The sequence below is a fragment of the Xenopus laevis genome, chromosome 1S (assembly GCF_017654675.1).
Source record: "Xenopus laevis strain J_2021 chromosome 1S, Xenopus_laevis_v10.1, whole genome shotgun sequence".
Classification (NCBI taxonomy): domain Eukaryota; kingdom Metazoa; phylum Chordata; class Amphibia; order Anura; family Pipidae; genus Xenopus; species Xenopus laevis.
This window is the reverse complement of record NC_054372.1, coordinates 178,912,048-178,939,950: the sequence shown is the minus strand read 5'-3', so window position 1 is coordinate 178,939,950 and position 27,903 is coordinate 178,912,048. Positions and strand designations below refer to the sequence as shown.

The window sequence follows — 27,903 nt, the reverse complement described above, 5'->3', positions numbered from 1 at the left end:
TACCCGCAATGTTGTCAGATTTAGGGCAGAAAGATCACTGTCCCCAGGCTGTCCATGAGTACCCTGCCTGGGTACTCGGCCGATTGCTGGCTACATTTCCCCTACCTCCTGTTGTTAAAGATAAGGATTTCCCCCTGACCTGTTTAATATACGTTCCGGAGTGACATCACTTCCGCCACAAGTGATGTCATTTCAGGTTTTCATGGATACCGGGTCGAGCCTAAAACCGGGCCGGCAGGCAGGGTTGCCAGGTTGGCAGTTTTCTATCCAAATTGGGCTACTAATTTAAAGCCCAGTCGGGTTTTGAAAGTACAAAGTAGCCAAGGCACGGACATTAGGACAGAAAGTTTTTTTCTTGTCCTAATGTCCCAAGCCTGCGTCTCCCAATGCATCTTGGGCAATGTAGTTTTTGCTTAACAATTTGCCAACTGCCAAGTTTAATGTAAGACTACAAAACCCATCATGCAATGGGACTAACTTGCAGGGTAGGACTGGAGGACCCGGGGACCACCGGGACTACTGTTCAGGGCCCCCCTCTGGCCCCCCTGGCCCCACTACTGCAACGTGGTGTGAATGGAAGAGAGGCGCATATGTGCGCCAACGAGCAACGCGCCGTACGTGCAAACCGAGGTGCGCGTTGCGTACACACCAACAGAGTTGTGCTTCGCACTGATGGAGGCTTGCAGACAACCAAACGGAGTTGCACTTCACACGGATGGAGGCGTGCGGCATGGACACCCAGGAATTCAGTAGAGGGGTAGTCTGGCCTGGAGGGGGCCCATGAGGGCCAGAGCCCACCGGGTTTTTTCCAGGTGTCCCGCCAGGCCAGTCCGATCCTGCTCACTTGTGTAGAAGTCAGGAGTTACCAGATTTTGGGCTCTGTACCCCAGTCTCCCGTCTCTTGCATGAGGCAAAAATCTGCTGGCCACCAAAATGTCTAGAGGTTGACCAGTTTTACCAATATTTATTGAAGTTGTATATTTATTAGGGTCTTATGGGGCCCCTATACCTCCTGGACCCCCCTCTGTAGTTACACCCCTGGTGACGGCCAATTTTGTCCAATTTTGCTTCATGGAAAAATTTGAAAAAGGCATATACTGTATATTCATTTATTTTTGTAGACTTTTTTTCACTGCACGTATTGTGCTATTTTTGGGCTACTTTTGAAGTGCCTCTTGGCTAGTTGTGGGCTGGTTTTGTAGCTGACTTTGGCTGGTTTTGAAAATTAGACCTGGCAACGCTGCCGGTTGGTTCTGGCAGCGGGAAGAGGGGGGTTTATAGAGGACCAGCTGGTCCAAGTTTGTCTCTCACCTAGCGGGTCTGGGTTGAGTACAGATCTGCCCAAATGGACCCATTGAAAATCACGGGGCCCCATACAACAACATTTTCGGGGGCCCCGTCCACCCTGGCACCAAGCCCAGCCCCAGAACCCCCCCACTCCACATAACAGTTAAAAGACCACACAGACATCAGCGCTAAAAAAGTAACCCCACACACACAAGTTATAAAAAGCTATTGATGGTGCCAGGGCCTCCCATAAAAGTTTTTTTTAATATAAGCATTTGTGCCAGGGCCCCCCTTACAAGTTAAAAAAAAACATTGGTGCCAGCCCCCCCCCCTTATAAGTTAAAAAAAATATTTTTTAAAAAAACATTGGTGGCAGGGGCCTATAGAATATTAAAATAATACGTTGGTGGCCAGGGGATTAAAAAAAATAAAAAAAACACAAATTGGTGTTCAGTAGAATTGAACTCATAGATTCAGGACTTAAACTTCGCCTCCTTTGTGACTTTGGGTCTTTTTGCCGCTTCAGGACTTTCGGCTGTTTTCGCGATTCGGGTCTTTGCGCTGCTTCGGGACTTCAGCTGTTCGGCAATTCCGCATTTTCGGCTGTTCGGAATCAAAAATGGCCACAAATCTTCGGCACTCGGAAGGGGGGCCGGCTCTTTCAAAAGTGCAGCACTGCGGGGCCCCCCCTTCACTTGTCCCCCCTGTTCCAATCCTGATGGCAGCCCTGCGCAGGACTCAACTACCAGCAACTACCCTTTAGTTGTAGATTGCATGCATTTGTAGATTACTGTAGGTTACTACAAGCTCTTGGGAAGGGAATTTATTGTTTAAGATCTGGACTTTGCCCATTAAGACCAGTTATGCATATAAACCCCCAACTGAAGGTTTTATGTGATTGTATAAGATGCCTGTTTTAATCAGATCTTAAAGAAAGTTAATTATTTATAGCTGCATTTGTGTTTTACTGTTGGAACGCATTTGGTGGGGGCACTGCACTTATATGTACTAGTGTCCCACTGTCAGCAGGTCAGCAGCAGCCGCAGCAGTGCAATGTGGCCTTTAATATAGTTCCAGCTAAGGGTTAGACAATCTCCTAGATGCACTGGGAGATTGAAAGAGAGACGTGGCTAATATCAGCAATAGCGCCTCACAAAACACATTATAAATGATCATTATTAGTTGTTAAACAAGATCTTGCACAACTAAAAAACACCACCTATTGTACAGATCACTATAAAAACTAATATGAGGGTATAAAAGCAGATTTGTGCCAATGTCTTTATAAACACGAGCTAGAGAAGCCTGCTGTGCCCTGTAACAGTCACAATACAGCATTTTATTATTGCATTAGATCGCCCCCTGTAGCACGACTGCTGCCAACACACGTATTGTATCTGCCATAGCAATGCAATCTCTGCTTTCCTCTCCAATTTCAACATCTAACTGGCTAAACTGCTCCTTATAATGAAAAAAAGACACATCACAACCCCCAGGATTTCAACTATAGCCTCACATAGACTGTTAGGAGGAACTGGGGGCTGATGTCTAATAGCAGCTGGACATGTTTAATATATGTTACAATTTCTTTTACCAAAATTGACATTTTACCCCAAATTCCACTAAATGGATTTTTAAAAAAAAAATGGCAAGAATTTGGAGCAGACACAGAACAAAGTTTTGTGATGGGATGTGGTGGGAGTTAATTCATTCCACTTGGTTGTCTGCAATTTCTAGGATGCAACATTTCTTGCAAGAAATATACCTACTCTATCGAATTTATGAAATGATTGACATTTGTATTATCGACTCCATTCGAGTCATTAAAGAGTTATTATAAGGGTGGTTCACCTTTAAGTTAACTTTTAGCATGTTATTTAATTCTAAGCAGCATTTCAATTGCCCTTGATTTTTTCTTTAGTTATTTGCCTTCTTCTGCTGACTCTTTCCAGCTTTCAAAAGGGGGGTGACTGACCCCATCTAATAATAAATGCTCTGTAAGGCTACAATTTTATTGCTACTCTTTATTACTCATCTTTCTGTTCAGGCCTCTCCTATTAATATTCCAGTCTCTTTTTCAAATCAATGCATGGTTGCTAGGGTAATTTGGATCCTAGCAACCAAACCGTGGAAATTGCAAACTGGAGATCTGCTGAATAAAGAGCTAAATAACTCAAAACCCACGAATGATAAAAACATGAAAACCAATTGCAAATTGTCTTTGAATAATCTCTACTTCATATAAATTTAAAGGTGAACAATCCCTATAAAAACCACTGGCACCCAAGTTATTTGAGAGATCAAATTCTGTGTGTAAAATAACCCTTCCTTCACCCATACAGCAAAGGCCCACCTGAAATGAAAGAGCTGTATGAAACCTGTGCTCTACCAGGAGTTGCAGGGAGTTATGACTTGCCTGGCCTAGTCAAGGTAATCCATCTGGGCTAATTCAGAATGGTACCTCATTTCCTAAGGGCTAGTCCACACGGGGAGATAGCCCTGCGTTTGCGGTCGCGGCGACAAAGCGCCGCGCCAGTCGCCGCGACCGGCGCAGGCGACAGTTTTGTATGGGCGCCTATGTAAAAACGCCTGTGCTAACCACACGAGGCGATGCGCTTTTCAACAGTCGCCTGAAAATGCCTCGCCAGGCTTTTTCAGGCGACTGTTGAAAAGCGCATCGCCTCGTGTGGTTAGCATAGGCGTTTTTACATAGGCGCCCATACAAAACTGTCGCCTGCGCCGGTCGCGGCGACTGGCGCGGCGCTTTGTCGCCGCGACCGCAAACGCAAGGCTATCTCCCCGTGTGGAATAGCCCTAAATGGTGTTTCAGCAATATATTTTAATTATCAATTATATAAAGCTTATACTTACACAGCAGTTCGTTTTCCAATAGAGCTTACACTCTATGTTCCTTATCACACTGACACATGCACTATATATATTATTCTGTGGTTAGAATAAACAATCTATTGGATAATGGCAATTATATTACGGAGGCAGCAGCACTTAACCATGGACATCTTCATAATGTCAACTTTGGAGCTGGAACTGTTGATGCCACTTTGTCGTTTAACATGAAAAATAAATGATGTTTATTGTACAGAAATAAACAATGATTCAGGCTTCTTTGGGATTTATTTAAGTCACAGAGTCTGGACTTTTGCACGCATATTGGAAAACTCCACCGGAGCCAGATCTCAAAATAGCACCAGTTGATGTCACAATGATGTCAGTATTGAATGAATATTCATGTCATATTCAATTAGAATATCGGTTCAGTGGAATGAAGTCACCAGCATGTGACAATGCACATAAATAAAGGGATGTTAATGCTATATATTAATATATAGCATTTGTATGAACCAAAGGCTAATAAATTATTCCCATAGTATTGACTGGGGTAGTCCACACATTACTCTGATTTATACTCACAGTCAATAGCATATGTCATACAATGGAACAGACACTCTCCCAGCGAAGGTGCGGCTCTGTGTTTTCTGAGAGAATTCCGTCAATCTCACGTGCAAAAGGATATGTAGAATTTACTGCAGCACGTCCACAAGGTGGCACAAGGAATTCATTTATTTCATGTTCCCAGATAGTTACATAGTTACATAGTTAAATTGGGTTGAAAAAAGACAAAGTCCATCAAGTCCAACCCCTTCAAATGAAAACCCAGCATCCATACACACACCCCTCCCTACTTTTAATTAAATTCTATATACCCATATCTATACTAACTATAGAGCTTAGTATCACAATAGCCTTTAATATTATGTCTGTCCAAGAAATCATCCAAGCCATTCTTATAGTCATTAACTGAATCAGCATCACAACATCACCCGACAGTACATTCCACAACCTCACTGTCCTGACTGTGAAGAACCCCCTACGTTGCTTCAAATGAAAGTTCTTTTCTTCTAGTCTAAAGGGGTGGCCTCTGGTACGGTGATCCACTTTATGGGTAAAAAGGTCCCCTGCTATTTGTCTATAATGTCCTCTAATGTACTTGTAAAGTGTAATCATGTCCCCACGCAAGCGCCTTTTTTCCAGAGAAAACAACCCCAACCTTGACAGTCTACCCTCGTAATTTAAGTCTTCCGTCCCTCTAACCAATTTAGTTGCACTTAGTCTCTGCACTCTCTCCAGCTCATTTATATCCCTCTTAAGGACTGGAGTCCAAAACTGCACTGTATACTCCAGATGAGGCCTCACCAGGGACCTATAAAGAGACATAATAATGTTTTCATCCCTTGAGTTAATGCCCTTTTTTATGCAAGACAGAACTTTATTTGCTTTAGTAGCCACAGAATGACACTGCCCAGAATTAGACAACTTGTTATCTACAAAGACCCCTAGATCCTTCTCATTTAAGGAAACTCCCAACACACTGCCATTTAGTGTATAACTTGCATTTATATTATTTTTGCCAAAGTGCATAACCTGCATTTATCAACATTGAACCTCATTTTCCAGTTTTCTGCCCAGTTTTCCAGTTTAGACAAATCACTCTGCAAAGTGGCAGCATCCTGCATGGAACCTATAGTTCTGCACAATTTAGTATCATCTGCAAAAATAGAAACAGTACTTTCAATGCCCACCTCCAGGTCATTAATAAACAAGTTGAAAAGCAAGGGACCTAGTACAGAGCCCTGCGGTACTCCACTAACAACACTGGTCCAATTAGAAAATGTTCCATTTACCACCACTCTTTGTAGTCTATCTTTTAGCCAGTTCTCTATCCAGGTACAAATACTATGTTCCAGGTCAACATTCCTTAATTTAACCAGTAACATTTTGTGTGGCACTGTATCAAATGCTTTAGCAAAGTCTAAGTAAATCACATCCACTGCCATCCCAGAATCGAGGTCTCTACTTACCTTCTCATAAAAAGAAATTAAGTTAGTCTGGCAAGATCTATTATGCATAAAACCATGCTGGCACAAACTCATAGTATTATGATTTGCTATGAAGTCCAGTATCTTATCCTTTATTAACCCTTCGAAAAGCTTTCCTACCACTGACGTCAGACTAACTGGCCTATAGTTTTGAGGCTGAGAACGGGATCCTTTTTTGAATAGAGGCACCACATTAGCAATTCGCCAGTCTCTCGGCACTATGCCAGATCTCAATGAATCCTGAAAAATTAAGTAAAGAGGTTTGGCAATCACAGAGCTAAGCTCGCTAATTACCCTGGGATGAATACCATCTGGCCCTGGAACTTTGTTAATCTTAACATGTTCTAGTCTCTTTTGAATTTCTTCATGTGTGAACCATGCATCATTAGTTGTATTACTAGAATTGGGACTGTTCACTTACTGATTCCTCATTTGTGTAGACAGATGAAAAATATGAGTTCAGAATCTGTGCTTTTATTTTGTTTTCATCAACCAGCTGACCCCCCTCTGATAGTAAGGGTCCCATCCCTTCCTGCTTCATTTTTTTGCTATTAACATATTTAAAAAATAATTTTGGATTTTTTTTACTGCTTGCTGCAATATCCTTTTCTATAGCAATTTTAGCTTGCCTTATAGCTTCTTTGCATGATTTATTGGCCTCCTTGTACCTTATAAATGTTTCGGCTGTACCAGCTAACTTGAAAGCCTTAAAAGCACGTCTTTTCTTACCCACCTCAACACCAACGATTCTATTGAACCAAAAAGGTTTTGCTTTGCAACGACGTTCCTTGCTTACAAGTGGAATATACTGACAAGTATATTTATTAAGCAGCATTTTAAAGACTTCCCATTTTTGTTCTGTGTTTAACCCTGAGAAAAGCATTTCCCACTTAATATGTTGCAGAGATGCCCTTATACTGTCAAAGTTCGCACGTCTGAAATTTAGTGTTTTAGTTACTCCCTTATAGAATTGCTTCTGCAGATGAATTATTATTATCATTTATTTATATACAACCAACATTCTCTGCAGAATAATGTCAGAATTTTATTTCAACTGCATGCAAAGCAGGAATATTACACAGCATTAACACAGTGCATGGCTTTAATATGGAAATCCTGATATTCACATAACTAATGGGTCCCGTGGGTCCCATTACAAAATAATACTAACATACAGGATTAGCCCTTTGTCTGCCAATAATTTAGAACCGATGTAGGTGGCACTCGAGTTCTGGAGTTTGAGTGGGACATTCACTAAGATTCGTAGTTGCGCTGGTGTCCGCTTTGCGTGGCGCTTCGCCGCACTTCGCCAGGCGTATTTTCACAATCGTTCCGCAAATTCACTAAAATCCAAAGTTGCGCTCAGGGGTATCGTAAGGTTGCGAAGTTGCGCTAGCGTTAATTCGCCAAGCAAAGCGAAGTTACGCTAGCGATGGTTAATTTGCATATGGCGCCAAATTGAAGTTAAAATGGAGGAATATGTAGCAGAACTACACAAGCGGGGAAACCTTCAAAACAGCAAATAAAATTTTTATTTTGCCCTACACATGTGCCCACTGTATAGTTAAGGTGCCATGAGTTAGGAAATGTAGGGGGGAAGGAGGGGAGCCCCAAAAAATTTTTCGATCTTTTTCAGCCTATCACCCATAATAAAGAAAACACGCCAGCGTTTTTTGGGACTTAGAAAAAATGTTAACTTTTTTTGAAGCAACCCCTATCTCCTCTATTGCGCTTCGCCTGGTCTGAGGTGGCGAAGGAAGTCTGGCGTAAAAGGTAGCGTTCAGTACAATTCGCGCGTTAGTGAATTTGCGTAGTTACGTCCGTTGCGCAAATTCGCCAGGCGTAAGGGTGCGAAGTAACACTAGCGAAGTTACGCCAGCATCCGTTAGTGAATCGGCGAAGTAACGAAAATGCCCAACGCTGGCGAATTCACGCTAGCATTAGGTGCTTAGTGAATTTGTACAGGTTGACCCAAAACCCCTGATGACCCATGGTTTTACCACCAGTTATGCAGATTCTGGTTTGACCATTGCAGGTTAGGGTTGGTTGAGGGTCATACTGGGAAAATCCACTCCTCCTCTGCTCCCAAAGATTCCCTGTCTTGGAACTAGAGGTGCGCATAGAAGTAGCGTACAGAGCGAAAAGTCACAGGTAGGGGTTGTGTGTTAGGGTAGGATGTGGGTTAATATATTGCAAGTTATGGTTGAGTGCGAATTTAGATTGTCCTGACCCTGGTCCTGACCCACACATCACTACTGGGCATGCATTGTGCAATTGGCATAACTGGGTGGATTGGGGCATAACTAGGCAGGCTGGAATGTAACAAAGTATGTAACAAAATTTACCAGGGGTTACTTCATCTTGTCATCCGATGGGAATATCTAGAACACATTCATACTGGATCTACATCAGCAGTTGGGCTGCACTTAATTTTTCCCACTAACTCTACCCCTGGGAAATACTGAAAGGGGGTCCGGTCCATATCATCTTTGCTCACTAGGAGGCACTAGCACACTGGTTCGGGGTACCTAATAATCTACACAGGTAAAACCTTTAATATGAAACATAACAAAAGTGGTGTTAAAGTGATACCTTTATTGGGCAACTAAGAGGATAATCATAAAGAAGCTTTCAGAACATTTTGTGTCTCTTTTTTTAAAGCTGATTACTGGTTCTGAAATTTCATTTGAATGGATAACACAGTGCAGCACTTTTATCCAAGCTAACAGGGGTATCCACCAGGACAGGGTGCCAACCATCAGGCATTTCATTCAGTATAACTTCATTTATAGTTATGGGACCTGTTATATAGAATGCTCAGGACCTGGAGGCTTCCAGATAATGGATCTTTCCATAATTTGGATCTTCATACCATAACTATCTTAATCTACTAGAAAATCATGTAAACATTAAATAAACCCAATAGGAGTTGTGCTTCCAATAAGAATTAATTATATCTTAGTTGGGATAAAGTACAAGGTACGGTTTTACTATTACAGAGAAAAAGGAAATCATTTTTACAAATTTTAATTATTTGATTATAATGAAATGTATGGGAGACAAACGTTCTGTAATTCGGAGCTTTCTGAATAATGGGTTTCCAGATAATGGATCCCATACCTGTATGAGTAGGAGCAGCCATATTGCTTGCACTCTGTAACAAAAAGCAGCCACATCATTCATTTTTTACCACTTGGTGTGCTACAGTTACAGTTGGTTTTCATTGGTCAAATGTGCCACTCCATGATGACCCCTATTTATGGCCGCTGCTAAAAAATGAGGTGGATGAGACCAAGGCCAAAGCACTGGAACAACTCAATAAAGAAATAATATAAGTGTAAATACTTTTGTGTATGAATATGTTATTTATCATGTAAATTATTTGTCATGTTTTATGTCCACGGTACTCTTGCTCATGGACATTCTCCACCTAATTCAAGAATAAAAGTCATATTCGAACTTGAGTAGACAAGTTTATGATTCCCTTCTTGAATATTCCTTAATGGCCTGATCAAAGCCCTGCTCTCTATCCAATCAGGACTATGTGACACTATTTCAAAACTGAGCTGTCATCTGAATAACCCAAATCTGCCTGGAATTGGAGAGACCCATGCAGTAAAGGTGGCCATACATTTGCCGATATAAACTGCTGACAGATTAAGTCAGATCAAGGACCACATCTGTTCGTTGATGTGGTCCTCGATCTGACCTACCATATACTTCCCGTTGTGAGCCGATCGTTGGGCCCTAGGGTCCAAGATTGGATCAGCCTAATATTGTCCACGGAGAAATACTCTTGTTTGGCAATGTAGCCTAGTGAGTAGATCTCCCAGTGTATGGCCACCTTAACATTGCTGAAGGGTGCATACCCAGGGAGATCTGGCATCTAACGTATTATAAATGTGTTGCAGGTCACACTCACACAAGTTTTGATGACCAAAAGCAAGAAAGTGCTTTGTATCTGCATGATAAAAACTGCTTATTGGGGGCATATAGGTGATAAAGCTGCAACGTTAGTATCAGGAATAAGAATCTACTGTATAACAAGCATTGGGATGTTTGCTAGTAAAAGGCCCTAATCAACTTTATAGGAAGATTTTATTAGCAGAAAAGCCTCCTGAACTGTCGTCAGCTAACTGAAGGAAACATTTTAGCCAAACATGGCCACTACTTATAAAGGCCAATTAAGGGTAAGCTATTTGTGAGTGTCATTACCAGGTCCGAGCCAAGTTAGCCGGGCGACATAGGCAACCACTTAATGTGAAGATGAGTGGAGGGTAGAGGAGTGTGCGCATAGACACGCCTTCCAGCACGAGCATGGGGAAACAAGAGCCTAGACCAGGGGTAGGTGAAAGAAGAGGTACACAGCAGATGCCCCCACTTCATTGCGCCCTAAAAACGTACACTAGTGCCGGCCCTGGTCACTACTTTCGAATACCTGTAGGCTTGCCCAAAGGGATGCAAAAGTGGCTTTCTGTAACCCCCCAGAACTGAATGTATTAAAAGGAAAATATGCCACCAAAATAAATACTAAACCACCAGATAATTTATATCATATTAAGAGGCCTATTAAAGAATCTACCGAACTGGACTGTAGATATCAGTAATATTGCCATTTTACCCCTTTTACCTTGAGCCCCCATTCTGTGATGGTCTGTGTGCTGCCTCAGAGATCACCTGACCAGAAATACTGCAGCTCTAACTGTAACAGGAAGAAGCGAGGAAGCAAAAGACAGAACTCTGTCTGTTAATTGGCTCATGTGACCTAACATGTTTGGTTTGTTTGTGTGCACCATGAATCCTACGATCCCAGGGGGCGGCCCATAGTAATTAAATTGGCAACTTTCTGTTTAGGATTACCCAATGGCACATACTACTAAAAAAAGCATACTTTTTATAAAAATGATTTATTTACATGAAGCAGGGTTTTACATATGAACTGTTTTATGCAATATATTTTGATGAAGACATTGTTTGGGGGGTATAGTTTTCCTTTAACTGCTGTTCTGTGCCTCTTAATCATGGCACTGTCAATACCCTGGTTATCAATGTTTGACTGCACTGCAAGAACACAACAGCATTTATAGTTACTATTTGTCTTTTGAGTCCACAGCAAAGCTCATTGCAGTAAAGAGATTTTTTACGTAGTTTTCACATTAACAATGCACAGCACAAAGCGATGATCTAGAAATAGCTTCACACTTCCAAGAAAAAAAGACAAAAATAAGCAAACAGAGGGGAATGTATTTGCAATGGGAAGATTCCTGCTGACGTGTTCCAAGAAGATGAAGCTGCAGTTACTGCCTCCTTAGTCATGGATTATAGTATATGTTTTACTTCCTCTCTCCTGGAGGTTAGAAAATGAATTTAGACCTCTTCAAAGTTTTTTTATAAGCTGCATAGATAATGTGGAAAAACTCATACAAATTTGAACAGGCCTAGTAATTCATAAGAGCCAAAGGTCAGCAAATTAACCCTGCTGTTTGATTGCTGTGGATTACTATGTCCGGTGCGCTGCAGATTTTATTACATTGTGCAAGCATCAGAGGGTGCTTGGTCCTTGCTTTATGGCAGGGGGCATTGTTAGACTGGGCCGGCGGGACACTGGGAAAAAACCCGGTGGACCCAGGCCCTCATGGGCCCCCGCTGGCTCAGACCTGCTTATCTGATTATCGCTGCACCAATTTTCGCTTATGCATGCCGCTATTGGCATGGGGGACATACTTTAAAAGTCGGGAGGGGGGACCACCGGTGACTGGCAGGAGTGCTCATTTGGTTGCAGTCCCGGTGGGCCCCCAATGGTCCAGTCCGACCCTGGCAGGGGTTAAGGAAAAGGCTCTAATGTGGCTTTGTATCTGTATCTGTCCTCTAGTTTGTGCCAATTCATCCCATATTTTGCACTTTGCACACTGCGCCTATAAATGACCCTTATAACTACAGGTACGAGACCTGTTATGCAGAATGCTTGGGACCTGGGGTTTTCCAAATACGGGGTCTTTCTGTAATTTGGATCTTCATACCTTAAAGGAGAAGGAAAGCTATGGAGGCATTTTATTGCCAATAGATTAGCTGCAATAGTGCAAGCTAGAATGCTATATTTATTCTGTAGAATGTTTTACCATACCTGAGTAAAAAGCTCTATAAACTCTCTGTTTTTTTAGGATAGGAGCTGCAGTATTAACATGGTGTGACATCACTTCCTGCCTGAGTGAGAGTCTCTCCCTGCTCTGGGCTCAGATTACAGTAGAGAAGGGAGGGGGTGGGAAAAGAGGAGCAAACTGAGCATGCTCTTGCCCAGGACATGAGGTTTAAGCCGAAGGCAGAAGCCCATGTGTACACAATAGAAGGAAAGAAATGCTGTGTTTCTTTTGACAGGGGACTCAGAGCAGCACTACTTTGGGGGTTTACTGGTATATTAAGATGGACCTTTCTGATAAGGCTTACTTAGTTTTAACCTTTCCTTCTCCTTTAAGTCCACTAAAAATAATTTAAACATAATTAAACCCAATAGGCTTGTTTTGCTTCCAATAAGGATTACAAGTACTGTTTTAGTATTTAAAATGTTTAATTATTTGATTATAATGGAGTCTATGGGAAATAATTTTTTTTATAATTTGGAGCTTTCTAGATAATCAGTTTCCGGGTAATGGATCCCATACTTGTATTTACAGCCACAGCAATAAAGAGATGGTGTGGTCATTATCATCTGCTGATGCCCTAGGAACAAGTGCTAAAGTTGATATATTTAGAAAGAATTGTTTCATTTGCATTCTTCTGAAATTTCCCCTGTAGAAAAGGAATTTTACTTGCACATTCATGTAGAAATATATATATATACTGTATAAATGCACAGATATATATATCAGTTAGGATAAGACCACCTGGATACTATTTATTGTTCCAGCTCAGAAATCATTATGTGAAGAGGGTTTTCATCAGCGTGCTATAAAAAGAAACGGACATTTTATAAATATCTTACGGAGATGAAAAAGATGTAATGGATGTTAATACTTGACAGTTCCATTTCACAAGAACATTTAGCAGAGGATTGCAAAGGAAGGTGTCTATAATTCATGAGATCTAAGCCTACACTATTTGGAATATAATGGAGAACCATCAACTACTGTACGTGCCAAGCAGCTCCAGCAACCTGATAAAGAGACTGAAATGAGAGATAATAGGAATCACTAGAACAATAGGGTATTTTGTAGCACTGTGCAAGAACAGTGGAGTCATTCACAAAACAGGAGCCATTGTGAGCCCCCCCCCCTCTATCTGATAACCTTCCAAAAATCATCACTGATCAAAATAGGCCATAGCTGGAACTTCAGCCAGGTCTACGTGTACAATATATAAAGGACCATGGGCACACCCGTGACTCTTCCAAAAGGATGTCGGCTGCTCAGTATGGGGGGTTGAAACCTTGAGCAGGACTTTAACGCAGTTGAGTTTCTATGCTGTGCTGGTGTGTTGTTTTCTATATATTTTACAGGTCTAGATATACCCACATCTCTCAGGGCCACCCCTGGTGCATTCTCTATGCATGTAGGGTCTGCAGCATCGGACTGGGGTGTCCAGGGCCAACTGGGGCTACTGTATCAGGGACTCCCACCCCAGCTGCAACCCACTCCACCTCCCTAGGCTCCTATGCCAGCTGCAACCCCTCAGAACTCATGGTGTGGAGTGTAAACTTTCTGGCCAGTCTGGGTCGGTGGAGCCCACCAGGATTTTCCCAGTGTCTCGCTGACCCAGTTTGACCCTAATGGTCAGTAAGCTTTTCTATCATGAGCTGAACCCTCACTGGGTACAATGATATAAGGCATGTTGTATTGGACATTTGTAGATAAGTTCGAAAAGAGCAGCTATGGCCCTACCCTAGAGCTAAAGAAGAAAGAGCTGCAGTTATTCTATGTGAATTCCAGCTGACACATTCATTCCTTTATGTATGTGGTGTACAGGTATGGAATTTATACTCTAGGGAACCAGGGGATCAATCAGTAATCAGGCAAGAATGGGAACCGGAGCACAAGAACCAGGCCAGAAAGAACCTAGACAAAGTTTTGCTGGCTCCCGACACACCAAGTATTTAGGAAATGTGCTGGGGGAAATATTACCTGTGCTGCCCTCTGGTGCGGGGCCCCCAGAGGCGCGGGGCCCAATTGGGCCCAATTGGTCCAATAGGCCTAAGGCCGGCCCTGCTGGGTGGTTTCGCTTCACCAAAAAATTCATGGAACCGCAGCAAAATCTGTGTTTTCTCAAGGTAAAACACATGGAGAAATGCTAAATAATTACAGCATTTTGTCCAGTGGAAACAAAACTCTACTTATCTCAAGCGAAGCAAAACACGTGCAGAAACGCTAAAACACCATTGGTGTATTTCCTGCAATCTTTTTAACACAAAAATGATTTTCAGCGTAAAAAAAAAAAAAAAAAATGCATGGTGAAATTCTAGCCTAGATTCAATAACCCAATAAGAAATGCAATTTTCTCTCCTAAACTGTACCAGGTGAAAATAGTTTTTTTTAACCCTAGAGAAAAACTAGAAAAAAAAATCAATTGCAACAAAAATCACATTGATCCAATCCCATTTACAGATTTTTTTTTATTGATAAATCTTGAAAATTTCAGACCGGAAAATGAAAAAATATTTGAAGGTTGCATTTTTTTTCTTGAATGGTGGGAATTTACTGGAAAATACAGGATCTGGAATTAAAATAAACAGGTCCCTAAATGATAGTCCTTCTAAGGGTCAGTATGCTGTATTTTTCTGCAGATAATTATGAATAACCACTAAGAGGCAGATTTATCAAGGGTCGAATTTCAAAGTAAAAAATACTTCGAAATTCGAGCATCGAATTAAAATACTTCGACTTCGAATATCGAAGTCAAAGGATTTTTCACCGAATTTGGCCATCGAACGATCAAAGTAAAATCGAACGATCGAACAATTAAATCCTTTGAATCAAACGATTCGAACGATTTTATCATGCAATCGAACGATTTTTACTTCGACTTCAAAAACTTAGAAAAATGCTGTAGAAGGTCCCCATAGGCTAACATAGCACTTCAGCAGGTTTAATTTGGCGAAGTATTGATGTCGAAGTTTTTTTTAAAGAGACAGTACTACGATTAATGAATATTTGAATATTTGAACTATTTCTACTTCAAATTGAATTCGAAGTCGTAGTATCCTATTTGATGGTCGAAGTATCCAAAAAATTACTTCGAATTTCGAATTTTTTTACTTCGAAAAACTCCCTCGAATTCACTTCGACCCTTGATAAATCTGCCCCTTATTGTGCCAAATTGGCTTTAGATTCTTGTGAAGAATGAAACATGCTGCTAATGACAATGAGTTGTGTGTGTTAGGGCTCTTACTCACGCGCGTTTTTACCTGCGCTCCCCTGCGTTCCGTTTTTCGGCGTTCAGCCGCAGGGGAGCGCAGGAATAGACGCATTTCATTTTTTCAAATGGGGCTGTACTCACACAGGCTCATGTAGGCGCTGAACGCAGGTTGAGACACAACATGCTGCATTTTTCCTGCGTTCGGCGCCTACATGCGCCTGTGTGAGTACAGCCCCATTTGAAAAAAATTAAATGCGTCTATTCCTGCGCTCCCCTGCGGCTGAACGCCGAAAAACGGAATGCAGGGGAGCGCAGGTAAAAACGCGCGAGTAAGAGCCCTTATGGTTTAAGAGTGTGTCCGGGGAAGGCTCTCCAGTGGAATGTAATTAGCAGATGATTATTCGTTGCCATTTTGTATTCAAGAAGAAGGTATTCCTCCTTGCAATTAGTCTTCATGAAGAAGCAGTTTGTCAAACTTGGAATTCATTACTAACAAGGGAAGATTCATTAGTAAGGTGTGAGAATGGATTTGCAAGGAAGTCTATATATAGTTATGATCACCAAACAATCAGCATTGTTTTCAGAAAACTGTTGGAATTTTTGGGTCAGGAAGGGTAAAATTCAGCCGTCTGTGGGTCTGACGTGGGGGCTGGGCTGAATCTTTCCCTGTACAAATGTGTAAATACCATGTTCACCTTGAGACAGAAAGTCCCTCATTAACAAACAAATCGTGTTTGCAGTATAAATTCTTATATTCATTTTTCTTTTTGGCATAGAAGCGTTGGCTGTCATTTACTAATGTCTGTCCCTGCTGAAAAGCGACAGCGAACACTTCCAATGTCAGCACCGTAGCAACCACCTTAGCAACCAAAAGGAGACAGAGATGTCAAGGCTTGCAAAAATAACACAGTTTCGGTAGAAATTGAGTTTTGTCTTCCAAATACTGCATTTCTTATTTTAAAATTCTCCTTTAAAGGGGTCGTTCATCCCTAAAAATAAGGTTAAAACAGCTGCCAAAATCATTGCTTTTAGTTTGTTTTTTTTTTTGCTGGGACAGCAACCGTGACACCCAGATATGAAGTTTAAAGGGGTGCTTTGCCTTTAAAGAAGAAGAAAGGCTAAAACTAAGTAAGCTTTATCAGAAAGGTCTATATAAATACACCAGTAAACCCTCAAAGTAATGCTGCTCCTGAGTCCTCTGTCATAAGAAACACAACATTTCTTCCCTTCTATTGTGTACTCATGGGCTTCTGTATCAGACTTCCTGTTTTCATCTTAAACCTCCAGGGCAGTTTGCTCCTATCTCCCTCCCTCCCCCCCTTCCAGCTGTAATCTGAGCCCAGAGCTATGAATGAGCAGGGAGAGACTCAGGCAGGAAGTGATGTCACACCAAGCTAATATGGCAGCCGCTATCCTAAACAAACAGAGAGTTACTAGAGCTGTTTACTCAGGTATGGTAAAACTCTCTGCAGAATACATATAGTCTTATAGGCTGCACTATTGTGGTTATTATATTGCCAATAAACTGCTTTGGTAGATTTCCTTCTCCTTTAAGTTAATGTTTAGCATGATTTAGAATAGCCAATTCCTAGCAAAGTTTGCAATTAGGTTTAATTATTTTTTTTTTTTAAAAGATTTTGCATTATTGACCTTACTCTTCTGCCCGTTTCCAGTTTACAAATGGGGGTCACTGACCCAGACAGCCAAAACTAATGTTCTGTGATGCTATAAGTTTATTGTTACTTTATATTACTTATCTTTTTGTGCAGACCCTCTTGTATTCATAATCCAGTCCTCTCATTCAAACCACTGCCTGGTTGCTAAGGTAATTTGGACTGTAGCTACCAGAAAGTTGCTGAAACACCAAACTGGAGAGCTGTAATACATAAAGCTAAATAACTGAAAAACTATTTAAAAATGAAGACCAAAATACAAATAAAGAATGATGACCACTGATTTATCTAGAACATCCTAAACATGAATGGAAAGGTGAACTTGCCAATAAAATGTTTAGGGGTGGGGGTGGGGTTATGAAGTTCATGTTCAATTGTACAAGAAATGGAAGATCCATACTAAATGTGGACATTAGCTGGGGCTGGGGTAGATGAAGGCAAGATATGACTCTCACTCATTTAAAAAGAGTCAGGTCAGGAGAGATTATAAGGGAAGGAGATAGGGCATGTGCCAGCATATGAACTACTCAAGCTTAAAAATTAAAGGATGTTTAATTAGTGAAATAACTTACAGGGACTCACAGCAATATCTGGATAACCTATTTGTCAAACATATATGTAGCCCACCCTTAAGTGTGCTTTTGCTGTGGATTTGTGACCAGACTGAAACTGCTTGACTTGTGCCCAGACCCCATCTGTGCAACTCCCGGTACCTGGTGTAGTCCAGTGCAGCAAGAGATTCAGTCCAACAAGTTTCCTTGCAGTAAACTGTAACTTGTTTATTTGACAGGACAGTAATAGACAGCAATAATCCCTCCTGGGGAATACAAGGTGCTCCAGGTGAGCTAATAGATAATTTTGTCAGAGCAGCAGCAATAACAGACTCAAAAGATAATTACCACTCTCACTAGCCAATATCCTGATGAACACTAAGACTTGGGTTTCTCAGCCTGGGGTCTTGTATCTTGGCACCTTATTTGGTCCTCAGCTCACCCACTGTAGTCCCTACTCTAATGGTTTACACACCACAGGGTCCTAACTCCACTACTTCTACTTGTTGGAGCCACATCTGCTCACTAGCTACCCTGTGCTGGCTCTCACTCCTAGAGTGACTATTACCATTCTCACTATCACTAAATAAATCTATCTGGCTGTTCCACCGGTAGACCTGAACCTGTAATACCTCCAGTGAGGCAAGGTCCCAGGAAAGACCTTGAGCACATGGGGCTAAACCCCTTTATACTTTAAACTACTGCCACCTAGTGGAGAACCCTTTTAACTAATATAGACCCAGGAAAATGGACATAGCTACAGTAAAAGAGTAATAGAGTTAAGGGGATTCTGTCAAGGGAAAACATGTTTTTTTTCAAAACGCATCAGTTAATAGTGCTGCTCCAGCAGACTTCTGCACTGTAATCCAATTCTCAAAAGAGCAAACCGATTTTTTTATATTTAATTTTGAAATCTGGCATGGGGCTAGACATATTGTCACTTTCCCAGCTGCCCGAGTCATTTGGAATTTATTAAACCCAGAGAATGGGAACAGTCCAAATCTGAAAATCCGACATCTCAGACCTGTCGAGATTGCATATACAGTACTGTAAGTCAATGGGAGAAGTCCCAATGATTTTTTCATGTGCGCTGGGTTTTTGCCAATACTAGGGATGCAGTGAATCCAGGATTCTGTTCGGGATTCGGCCAAGATTCTGCCTTTTTCAGCAGGATTCGGATTCAGCCGAATCCTTCTGCCCGGCCGAACCGAATGATAATTTGCATATGCAAATTAGGGGTGCGGAGGGAAATCGTGTGACTTTTTCTCACAAAACAAGGAAGTAAAAAATGTCTTCCCCTTTCCACCCCTAATTTTCATATGCAAATTAGGATTCGGATTTGGTTTGGTATTCAGCCGAACCCTTGCAAAGTATTCGGGGGTTCGGCCGAACCCAAAATAGTGTATTTGGTACATTCCTAGCAAATACCCCAAAGTTTTCAGAGTTTTCGGGCAAAATTTTGAATTTTCGGGTGAAAAAATCAGAAAAATCATGAAAATCAGATGAAAAATCCTGAAAAATCCAGAAAATCAGATTTTTCACGATTTTTTGCCGCAAACAAAATTTTCTGGGAAAATGTATTAATAAATAAGCCCAAAAAACCTGTGTGGATTTGGTTGGAGTTTTTTTCAGAAAATATTGAGATAAATAACCCCCTAAGTGTGTTTCATACTGACTAACGCTAATGCACCAACACAACTGGGCACCATGTGTAAGTCATGAGAATTCAACTGGAGACAGTAACAAAGAACACATCACACACGTGTAAGCAGAACCAACCCATGCTTTTATTTCCATTGCATATAAAAATTTCATATGAAGATACTGATGTACATTATTATCCCATAGGCTGTTAGAGAGGCTAGGAAGCCAATGAAATAACCATTTGCACTGTTCACACGGGATGCCATCCTAGTGACATACCCAAAAGAAAGAAAAGAAATAAAAAAAAGTGATTGTGGATTTTAGGTTGTTTTTAGTATCCCTTTTATACTGTTCAAAATAAAAGCAATCAAAATCCTTTGGACCAGGGCTGCTAAAATCTACAGTTTGTGTGTCAAAAAAGGAGGCTCTGATTTATTCATTAAAAAGAATCTCCCCTTTCATTGGACAGTCGTTTCCTGCGATGGCTGGGCATTAATGGAATGGAGACAAATGACAGGACTAATAGGGGTGCTAACTGGCCATGATAAATACAGCAGTAAATACAGATGGAGCACCGTTAGGCAATGTACTGGCCTCCTGCGGAGATACGCCTCCCATAAAGCTTTTATATGTACAAAGATTGCAATACAAAGGAATTCCTTAAAGAGAAGTTGTGCAATTGCTCATTTTCTATCAAGAGTTAATCTGCACCACCAGCAATAGCCAACAACCAGCTCTGTACCCTAAATGCCCCATATAAATGCAGCATCTGAGTGCACCACCACTCTATATCTATAGCTTTGCTACAATGCATGTCCCAAACCTCTTCTTATTTTGGATCAGACCCCCCATTAAAGGGGTGGTTCGCCTTTACATTAACTTTTAGTATGCTTTAGAATGTCCTATTCTTGGCAACCTTTCAATTGGTCTTCAATTTTTTTTGACAGATTGATTTTAATTATTTGCCTTTCTCTTCTGCCTCTCTCCAGTTTTCAGATAAGGGGCAGCCTAAAAACGATTACTCCTTAAGCTGGCCATAGACACACAGATCCTATCGTACGAATCGAGGATTCGTACGATTTTCGGATTGTGTGTGAAGAGTGTGGACAGCTTTCGTCCGGCGGAGATCGGTCGAACGGTCAGGTTTGAATTTTGATCCGACCAATCCCGCCGGAGCCCATTGCACATCGTAATCGGATCGTTTGGCCATACGGCCGAACAATCAGATTACCCACGTTATAGCCATGCTCGTTAATGGCATATCGGGGAAAGATCCGCTCGTTTGGTGATGTCGCCAAACGAGCGGATCTTTGCGTCTATGGCCACCTTTAGTGCTATAATTTTATTCATTTGTATTATCTTCCAATTTAGTCCCATTCCTATCCTTACACCAGTCTCTCATGCAAACCACTGCCTGGTTGCTAGGGTAAATATGACCCTAGCAACTAGATAGCTGCTGAATATCCAAACAGGAGAGCCGCTGAACAAAAAGCTAAAGGCTGGGGCAAAACGTAGCTGATCTGAAAAAAAAAATAAAGACCATTTGCAAATTGTCTCAGGATATCAATATCTACATCATACTAAAAGTTAGTTGAAAGGTGAACTAAGCCTGGGAATTCACTTCTCATCCCATAATTCATTATAGATAGTGATGGGCAAATTTATTCACCAGGCGCAAAATTTTGGTGAATTTCCGTGGTTCGTCACAAGCGAATAAATTCGCGAATTTGCTGTGAAAATTCTTTGGCGTCAAAGTTTTTTTTTGATGCCGACGACAAACGCACGCCCATTGACTAATGCGTGTCAAATTGCCGCCAGCATCGGAATTGTCGACTGCGTCTATTTTGACGCCCGTTTCGCTGGAAATTTTTTGGCGAACCAAAACAGGACAAACTCACCCGTCACTAATTATAGACTTATGTACAGGTATGGGACCTGTTATCCACAATGCTCAGGGACTGGCGTTTACCAGATAAAGGATCTTTCCGTAACTTGGATCTCCATACCTTAAGTCTACTAGAAAATCATTTAAGAATGTCGCTGCACACTAACGGGTCTATGTAAAATGAGACAATTCTATGGCTAGTAAATGTTCTACACGCAGAATTTGTGCTCCTTAGTCTCTACGAGCCAAACATGCCATGGGAAACAAGTAGAATCGGACCTGCTGTAAGATAGAAGTGTACCTGTATCAGCCTAGAAGTACTGCAGGTTCTAAAGTGCTACGTTATACTTCATGGATGTGTTCGGAATAAATAAATAAATACATATAGGAATGCCCAGCCCTCAGCACACTCACCTGTCACTCTTTTAAATGCAGCAAAACACGAGAAAATATATATATTTATATATATATTTTTTTTAGAGTTAAGGCACAGCCCTGGGACCAAAGACCTGCAGCTTTTTTTCTTTTTTTTTATATATATATATATATAGGTGTTTTTTTTTGTTTTTTTTTGTAACCTTTTCTTTTTTTTCTCAAATTTCCCATAAAGAAGCTCTCAGGTGACATATTATAATACAGAAGAAAATAAAATGTACAAGGAGTAAATATACAGGATATTCATTCTCTCACCAAGAGTTTAAAGATATAAGCGCACCACCTATCTTGCAGATGATGTCACAATAACAACGTGTCATTTACAATTAACATTAGAGTCTGTACAGTTACAATAAATACATGGTTGTAAACAGAGACAAACAAGACTGTATTACAGGTAAGGTCATCCGGTGAGAAAGTATAATGCATGGCACAACAGAATCGAAAATAAATATGCTCTTTTAAAAGAATTGACACCGCTCTGTCTCTCTCTGTAAATCCATTTCATTCAAGTCTTTTTTTTCTTTTTAAAGTTTATACTTTGAAAGCTATTGAGTTGTACCTACTGTACAGAGGTTAAAACTGAACGAGCTTTGTTGAGAACAGCAACTTGCAAGCTAAAGTCTACTGTGTATAACTGAAAATGGAGGCCGGACAAGCATCACTGCGGCCTCCCTTCATTTATGGCAAATAAAATGCAAATAAAACATTAAATATCTGAAATGGGCTGTAAAGCCACTCTGAATTTTGGCAAAAGAGGGATATTAAAAAAAAAAAAAAAGGATTGTACAGTGCATTAGATCCCTGGATCTACAAAACAATGTCTTTTCATACTAGTTGATTGTCCATGGATAACGTATGGGAATTTGTTTTTTCTTTTATGCGGTGGCATGTTCCTTTAAAAAAAAAAAATTGCGACAATTTCCATTAGTGCAGTTATTTAACCCTTTTCAGGTCTATGTTTCTATTTGGAAATAATATTGCTTTATTTATTTTTTTATTTATTTTTTTTAAACTTGTTACATTCCAGGCACTACATGGGTAGAAAAAAAGAAAATCAACACATACGATGAAGAGGAAACAAAAGTCTACATAATGCGCAGCACTGTTCGCGGTGCCGGTGGAGCGAGTCATGGCATAAGGTGTGTTGCTGGAGTACAGACCATAGAAGGTGTGTTTGCGAGCATTGCTTGATAAAAGAAAAATAAATAAATAAAAATCTGGAACACACTTAAGGCTAAGCCGAAGGCTGAAGTCCTATGTCAAGAACTTTTAACTTTTTTGTTTTATTTTCTATTTTTAGTGAAAAATATTTTTGGCCAGTTTAAAACATGATATCATCAATCTGCATGCAGCTAAATGCACTATGAGACACAGATATGAATTTACTTTGACCGTGAACGGTTTGTAAATTGCATTGAGAGCTTACATACAATTTCCTAGTGAAGATAAATCCACGAAGTGACTCTCTAGCACAGTGATCCCCAACCAGTAGCTCGTGAGGAACATGTTGCTCCCCAACCCCTTGGATGTTGCTTCCAGTGGCCTCAAAGCAGAGGTTTATTTTTGAATTCCAGGCTTGGAGGCAAGTTTTGGTTGTATAAAAACCAGGTGTACTGCCAAACAGAGCCTCCTATAGGCTGCCAGTCCACATAGGGGCTACCAATAGCCAATCACAGCCCTTATTTGGCACCTACCAGGAACATTTTTCATGCTTGTTTTGCTCTCCAATTCTTTTTACAATTGAATGTGGCTCACGGGTGAAAAAGGTTGGTTACCCCTGCTCTAGTTTATTCCCCCCCTCCCCAAACCAATAATCCTTTGCCGGTCAAGGGCAATAGACTGGTTATCACTGTTGCAGATGGTCTTGGTTTTCTATCACAGGATAGCATAAGGAATATGCTATTAATTAGCCTGGAGGACAAAGTAATCTCTGATACAAAGACCCCACTGTGTCGTCTCCAGACCCAGTTGTTCAGGTACAGTAATTTTGTTAGCAATCATAGTGCCTACTAAACATTTACATTTGTAGAATGTGACTTTATGTGCCTGGAGCACTTTGCAGAGTTGATACTTGACTTTCAATCGCACACACACGTGTAAAGCAAAAAAGAAAAACAGCTTGAGGCATTCTTAAAGAGCTTGGGCTGAAACCCAGATCTTCAAATTGTTACATTGCAATGCACAGATGTACACGACGGGCCCATTGAAGCACAACAGCGCTTTACGCTGAAGGTTATCCCCTTGCGCCGCCATTTCTACGAAGCAAAGACAAAAAAAACAAAAACAGGGGTGACCTGAACGGGAAAGTGCCCAACGCATTCGTTCTGTGCTAATCAAAACATGAAAACGAAGAGTAAAAACGAAGTTGTACTGAAAGGGTTTCCTGCGCGACAGTGTATAAAAAAGAATGCAAGCATATAAAAAACAATGGAGTTCTACAGTTCAGTTTCATTGCTGTGAAATTCTAAGGTGCAAAATAATCCATAACCAGGAGTTAAAGTCATCCAGTGTAGCACATATTTTGTTAACGAAAACTCGCCAAGTTACTCTTTGGGAAAAAAAAAAAGAATCAGTGGTGGATGAAATTTCCATATGTACTTTTTTAAATATAATACCTCAATATAATATTTACTGTTAAAAGTAAGCTCTTTAAAAAAAATGAAAAAAAAAAATCTCTGTTTTACATATGATACAAAATGCGGAGGACGGTGCGGCAAAAAATGCTGCACATTCAGATCTTTTTTTCTTTTTAGTCCTTTTTTTTTTTTTAATCAGGAAGACTTAAAATTAGAAAATGATGAAATCTCCACAGCTCATCATCATCCTGCTGCGCCGCTATATCATCCCTTCCAAGCAGGAATCAGTATCCGCTAGCAGGGTTCAAGGTGTCATTGTCTTCTTCACAGAACCCTCCATGCTGAAATCTGTCTGTTCCTTCAACGTGCACTCCACAGATAACCAAGGACTTTATCCTGCTCACATTCCGATGCCATGGAAATGGTAATATTCCTGAGTGCCAAACTGAGTTGATGATCAACAAACATCCTAGCAGATGAAAGTGAGGCGTGACCATGGTTTGTGGCATGTTTCATGCACTTTGGAAACCATTTTTCTAAAAACAAAAATGAAATAAGGGAGAGAGGGAAAGGCTTTCACGCTGTTACGTGTCAGGAGAGTGCGCTTGCTCTATGGAGCTAGGCTCTAGCTGGATCTCCTCTTCCTCCACCTGATCGTCCAGTGGAATTTCAGTCGATTCTGAGTCCTGCGTACAAAGAGTTTTTGAGTCACTGCAGCTGTTGTCTTCTTCCACCTGACTCCCACTGTCCTTCTCTGTATCGGACTCCCCGTCCTCTTCCAGTGTGAGTTCAAACTGGAATTTTTCAGTCTGCCCTTGTTTGCCTTCTTCCTGTTCATCGGGTGCAGGGGACGGACTCTGGGGAATTGTGCTCTGGTACCATTCACGATTGTCCTCTAGTGTGTCTAAGATATCCTGGGCATCAGGATGAACAAGATCTGCCCATGTCTCCCACAGTGGATGAACAATGTAGTCTATGAATCCCACCTAGGAGGAAAAAAAAATAAGAAAATCTGGGTTAAAGTTTATATGCAATATGCCATGGTTGGACTGGAATTTGTCGTTCCCAACTATATCAAGAAGATTGCCCATACAAATGCCATTTTATGTTTGGTATCATACTTATGGTCAACCAGGTAATACACTTTAACCTTAAAGGGTTATTGTCATGGGAAAAAATGTTTTTTGCAAAACGCATCAGTCAGTAGTGCTGCTCCAGCAGAATGCTGCACTGAAATCCGTTTCTAAAAAGCGCAAATTTTCTTTAATTTAATTTTGAAATCTGACAATATTGTCAGTTTCCCAGCTGCCCCCAGTCATTTGACTTGTGCTCTGATAAACTTCAGTCACTCATTACTGCTGCACTGCAAGTTGGAGTGATATCACCCCTTCCCTTTCCTCCCAGCAGCCAAACAACCGAACAGTGGGAAGGTAACCAGATAGCAGCTCCTTAACACAAGATAACAGCTGCCTGGTAGATCTAAGAAAAGCACTTAAAAGTAAAATCCAGGTCCCACTGAGACACATTCAGTTGCACTGAGTAGGAGAAACAGCAGCCTGTCAGAAAGCAGTTCCATCCTAAAGTGCTGGCTCTTTCTGAAAGCACATGGCCAGGCAAAATGACCTGCGATGCACCTACACACCAATATTACAACTAACAAAAATACACTTGCTGGTTTAGGAATGAAATTTTATATTGTAGAGTGAATTATTTGCCATGTAAACAGTGTGATTTAGAAATAAAAACTACATGATAAAAATCATGACAGAATCACTTAAAGCCTCCACTGGTAATTGTGCTTATGCTAACAAAATCATGGTTGTACCTATAGTCTATAGTCTACACAATAACAGAACAATAGATTTGGGATTTGGGTCACTAGCACTTTTTTATTTATTAATATGTATAGTGCATCAGGGCTGTTTAATAGAGTTGTGAGTGCAGGGGTGTAATTGCAATAAACCAGAGCATGGTAATTAGTTGCCCTCTTTTTGGGTATGCTTGCTTTGTTGCGTACAAATATGAAGGTTAGTGGTGAAGTTGGCAAATGTGCATTAAGGCAATAAATAATGTAAGTTCTATATGTAAAATATTATCTGGTAACATGGAATCTGAGGAAAACTGCCACTGCAGACACAATATTACATGTACATACCAAACTGGAAAGAACATATAATGACTATAGACTAGTCACTTCTTATTACATAGGATATGCTCTACATTATTACATTCAGCACATTGAACAACTGAATTCCTGTAGGATCTGTACCTGTGATTTTTCAACAGATGCATTGTGCTTGTCACACATGGGACTAATCTCCATGCCTCTTTCTCTCTCCCGATCTCCTTGCCGGAAGAACTCCTCCATGATCCTATCTGTCCAGTGTCGATAAAGCGGCAGAGGTTTTGTGGGATTGCTCAGGTCTGCACAGTGGACCATATTCTGCAGTACCTAAATGAAAATATAGCAGAGCAATCATAAATTGGGTTATAGGTGTTTGGGGTAGTTCGACAACTGGTGGAGGGTACAGGAAGAACAACCCTGATTTATATACACTCTTTCTTTCAGATTATGGACCCAGTCTTCCTTCATTGCACCCATACCACCAGTCCTATATCTAGAGTTGGCCATACTTGACCAAACTTGGGAGGAGAGTTGGACCTATTTCAACCATATGGCTCAGCCATCCGATATATTTAAATTTTTCATCTGCCAGTGCATTATTCTGGCCAGGAAAACAATTGGAAGGTTTCCATATATTTAGGGGCCACTCATACCGTGTCCATCTATTCGACTTGTAGACCAGTTGGTCAAACACCATAGTAGAGGATCAGCCTTGTATGGGCACGTTAGACCCAGTGTGCAAGCTGTAACATGACATTGGAAACTGCAATGTTCTTTCCCAGAGGTGCTAGTTAATCTATATTTGGGGGTCTAGCTGGGCCACACTTTGAGCTTTCCTTTATTAAAAGATTCATTTGATAAATCATTAATTTCCCTTGGGATCATTTGAATGAACATAAAGACAGACTAACAGAGAACCTTACCTGAATCCTATCTGAATAGTTGTCCAGAAGTAGGACTCCCGAGCTTGTCACTTTCTTTGTTTCAACCATTGTTTTCAAGTCAGCCAATAAATTCATATGTTTTGACATGTCTGTTGCTAAAACCTAACATTGGAAGCAAAAACAAGTAAGGATTTATTAAACCATGGGTCTAATATATCATATGTAATTTCATTATAGGACGTGCTCTGTTATGAGCAGTTTAGCTTTTTAGACACTACCTGCAAGGACTATCACTTCAAAGTAGAGATTTTTAAGATAAAAGGGATACATATATACATTGTTTTAACATCGAGCAGTAATTCAGATAAAAACAAATTAGAATTCAGATTAAATTCCCTCTATTCCTACAAACAGGGTCAATTTAATGATCTAGACCAGTGGTCCCCAACCAGTGGCTCATGAGCAACATGTTGCTCTCCGACCTCTTGGATGTTGTTCCCAGTGGCCTCAAAGCAAGTTTTTATTTTTCAATTCCTGGTTTTAAGGAAAACCAACTGTACTGCCAAACAGAGCCTTCTGTATGCTGGCAAGTCCAAA

The 27,903-nt window shown here is 40.8% G+C and overlaps 1 protein-coding gene across 4 annotated transcripts in view; it reads right to left on the bottom strand.

Moving 5' to 3' along the window:
• Positions 1 to 23,416: 23,416 nt before the first annotated feature.
• The window catches only part of LOC108704431 (cAMP-specific 3',5'-cyclic phosphodiesterase 4D), a 298,109-nt gene continuing 293,622 nt past the window's right edge, over positions 23,417 to 27,903 (bottom strand). For all 4 annotated transcript variants that reach the window (XM_041580563.1, XM_018240989.2, XM_041580564.1 and 1 more), the window contains 3 exons: positions 27,346 to 27,468; positions 26,567 to 26,749; positions 23,417 to 25,283 (listed from right to left, as the gene is read on the bottom strand). In XM_041580563.1, coding sequence (XP_041436497.1) covers positions 24,882 to 25,283; positions 26,567 to 26,749; positions 27,346 to 27,468 — 708 coding nt within the window. In that variant the 3' untranslated portion in view covers positions 23,417 to 24,881. The remainder of the gene's footprint in view (positions 25,284 to 26,566; positions 26,750 to 27,345; positions 27,469 to 27,903) is intronic.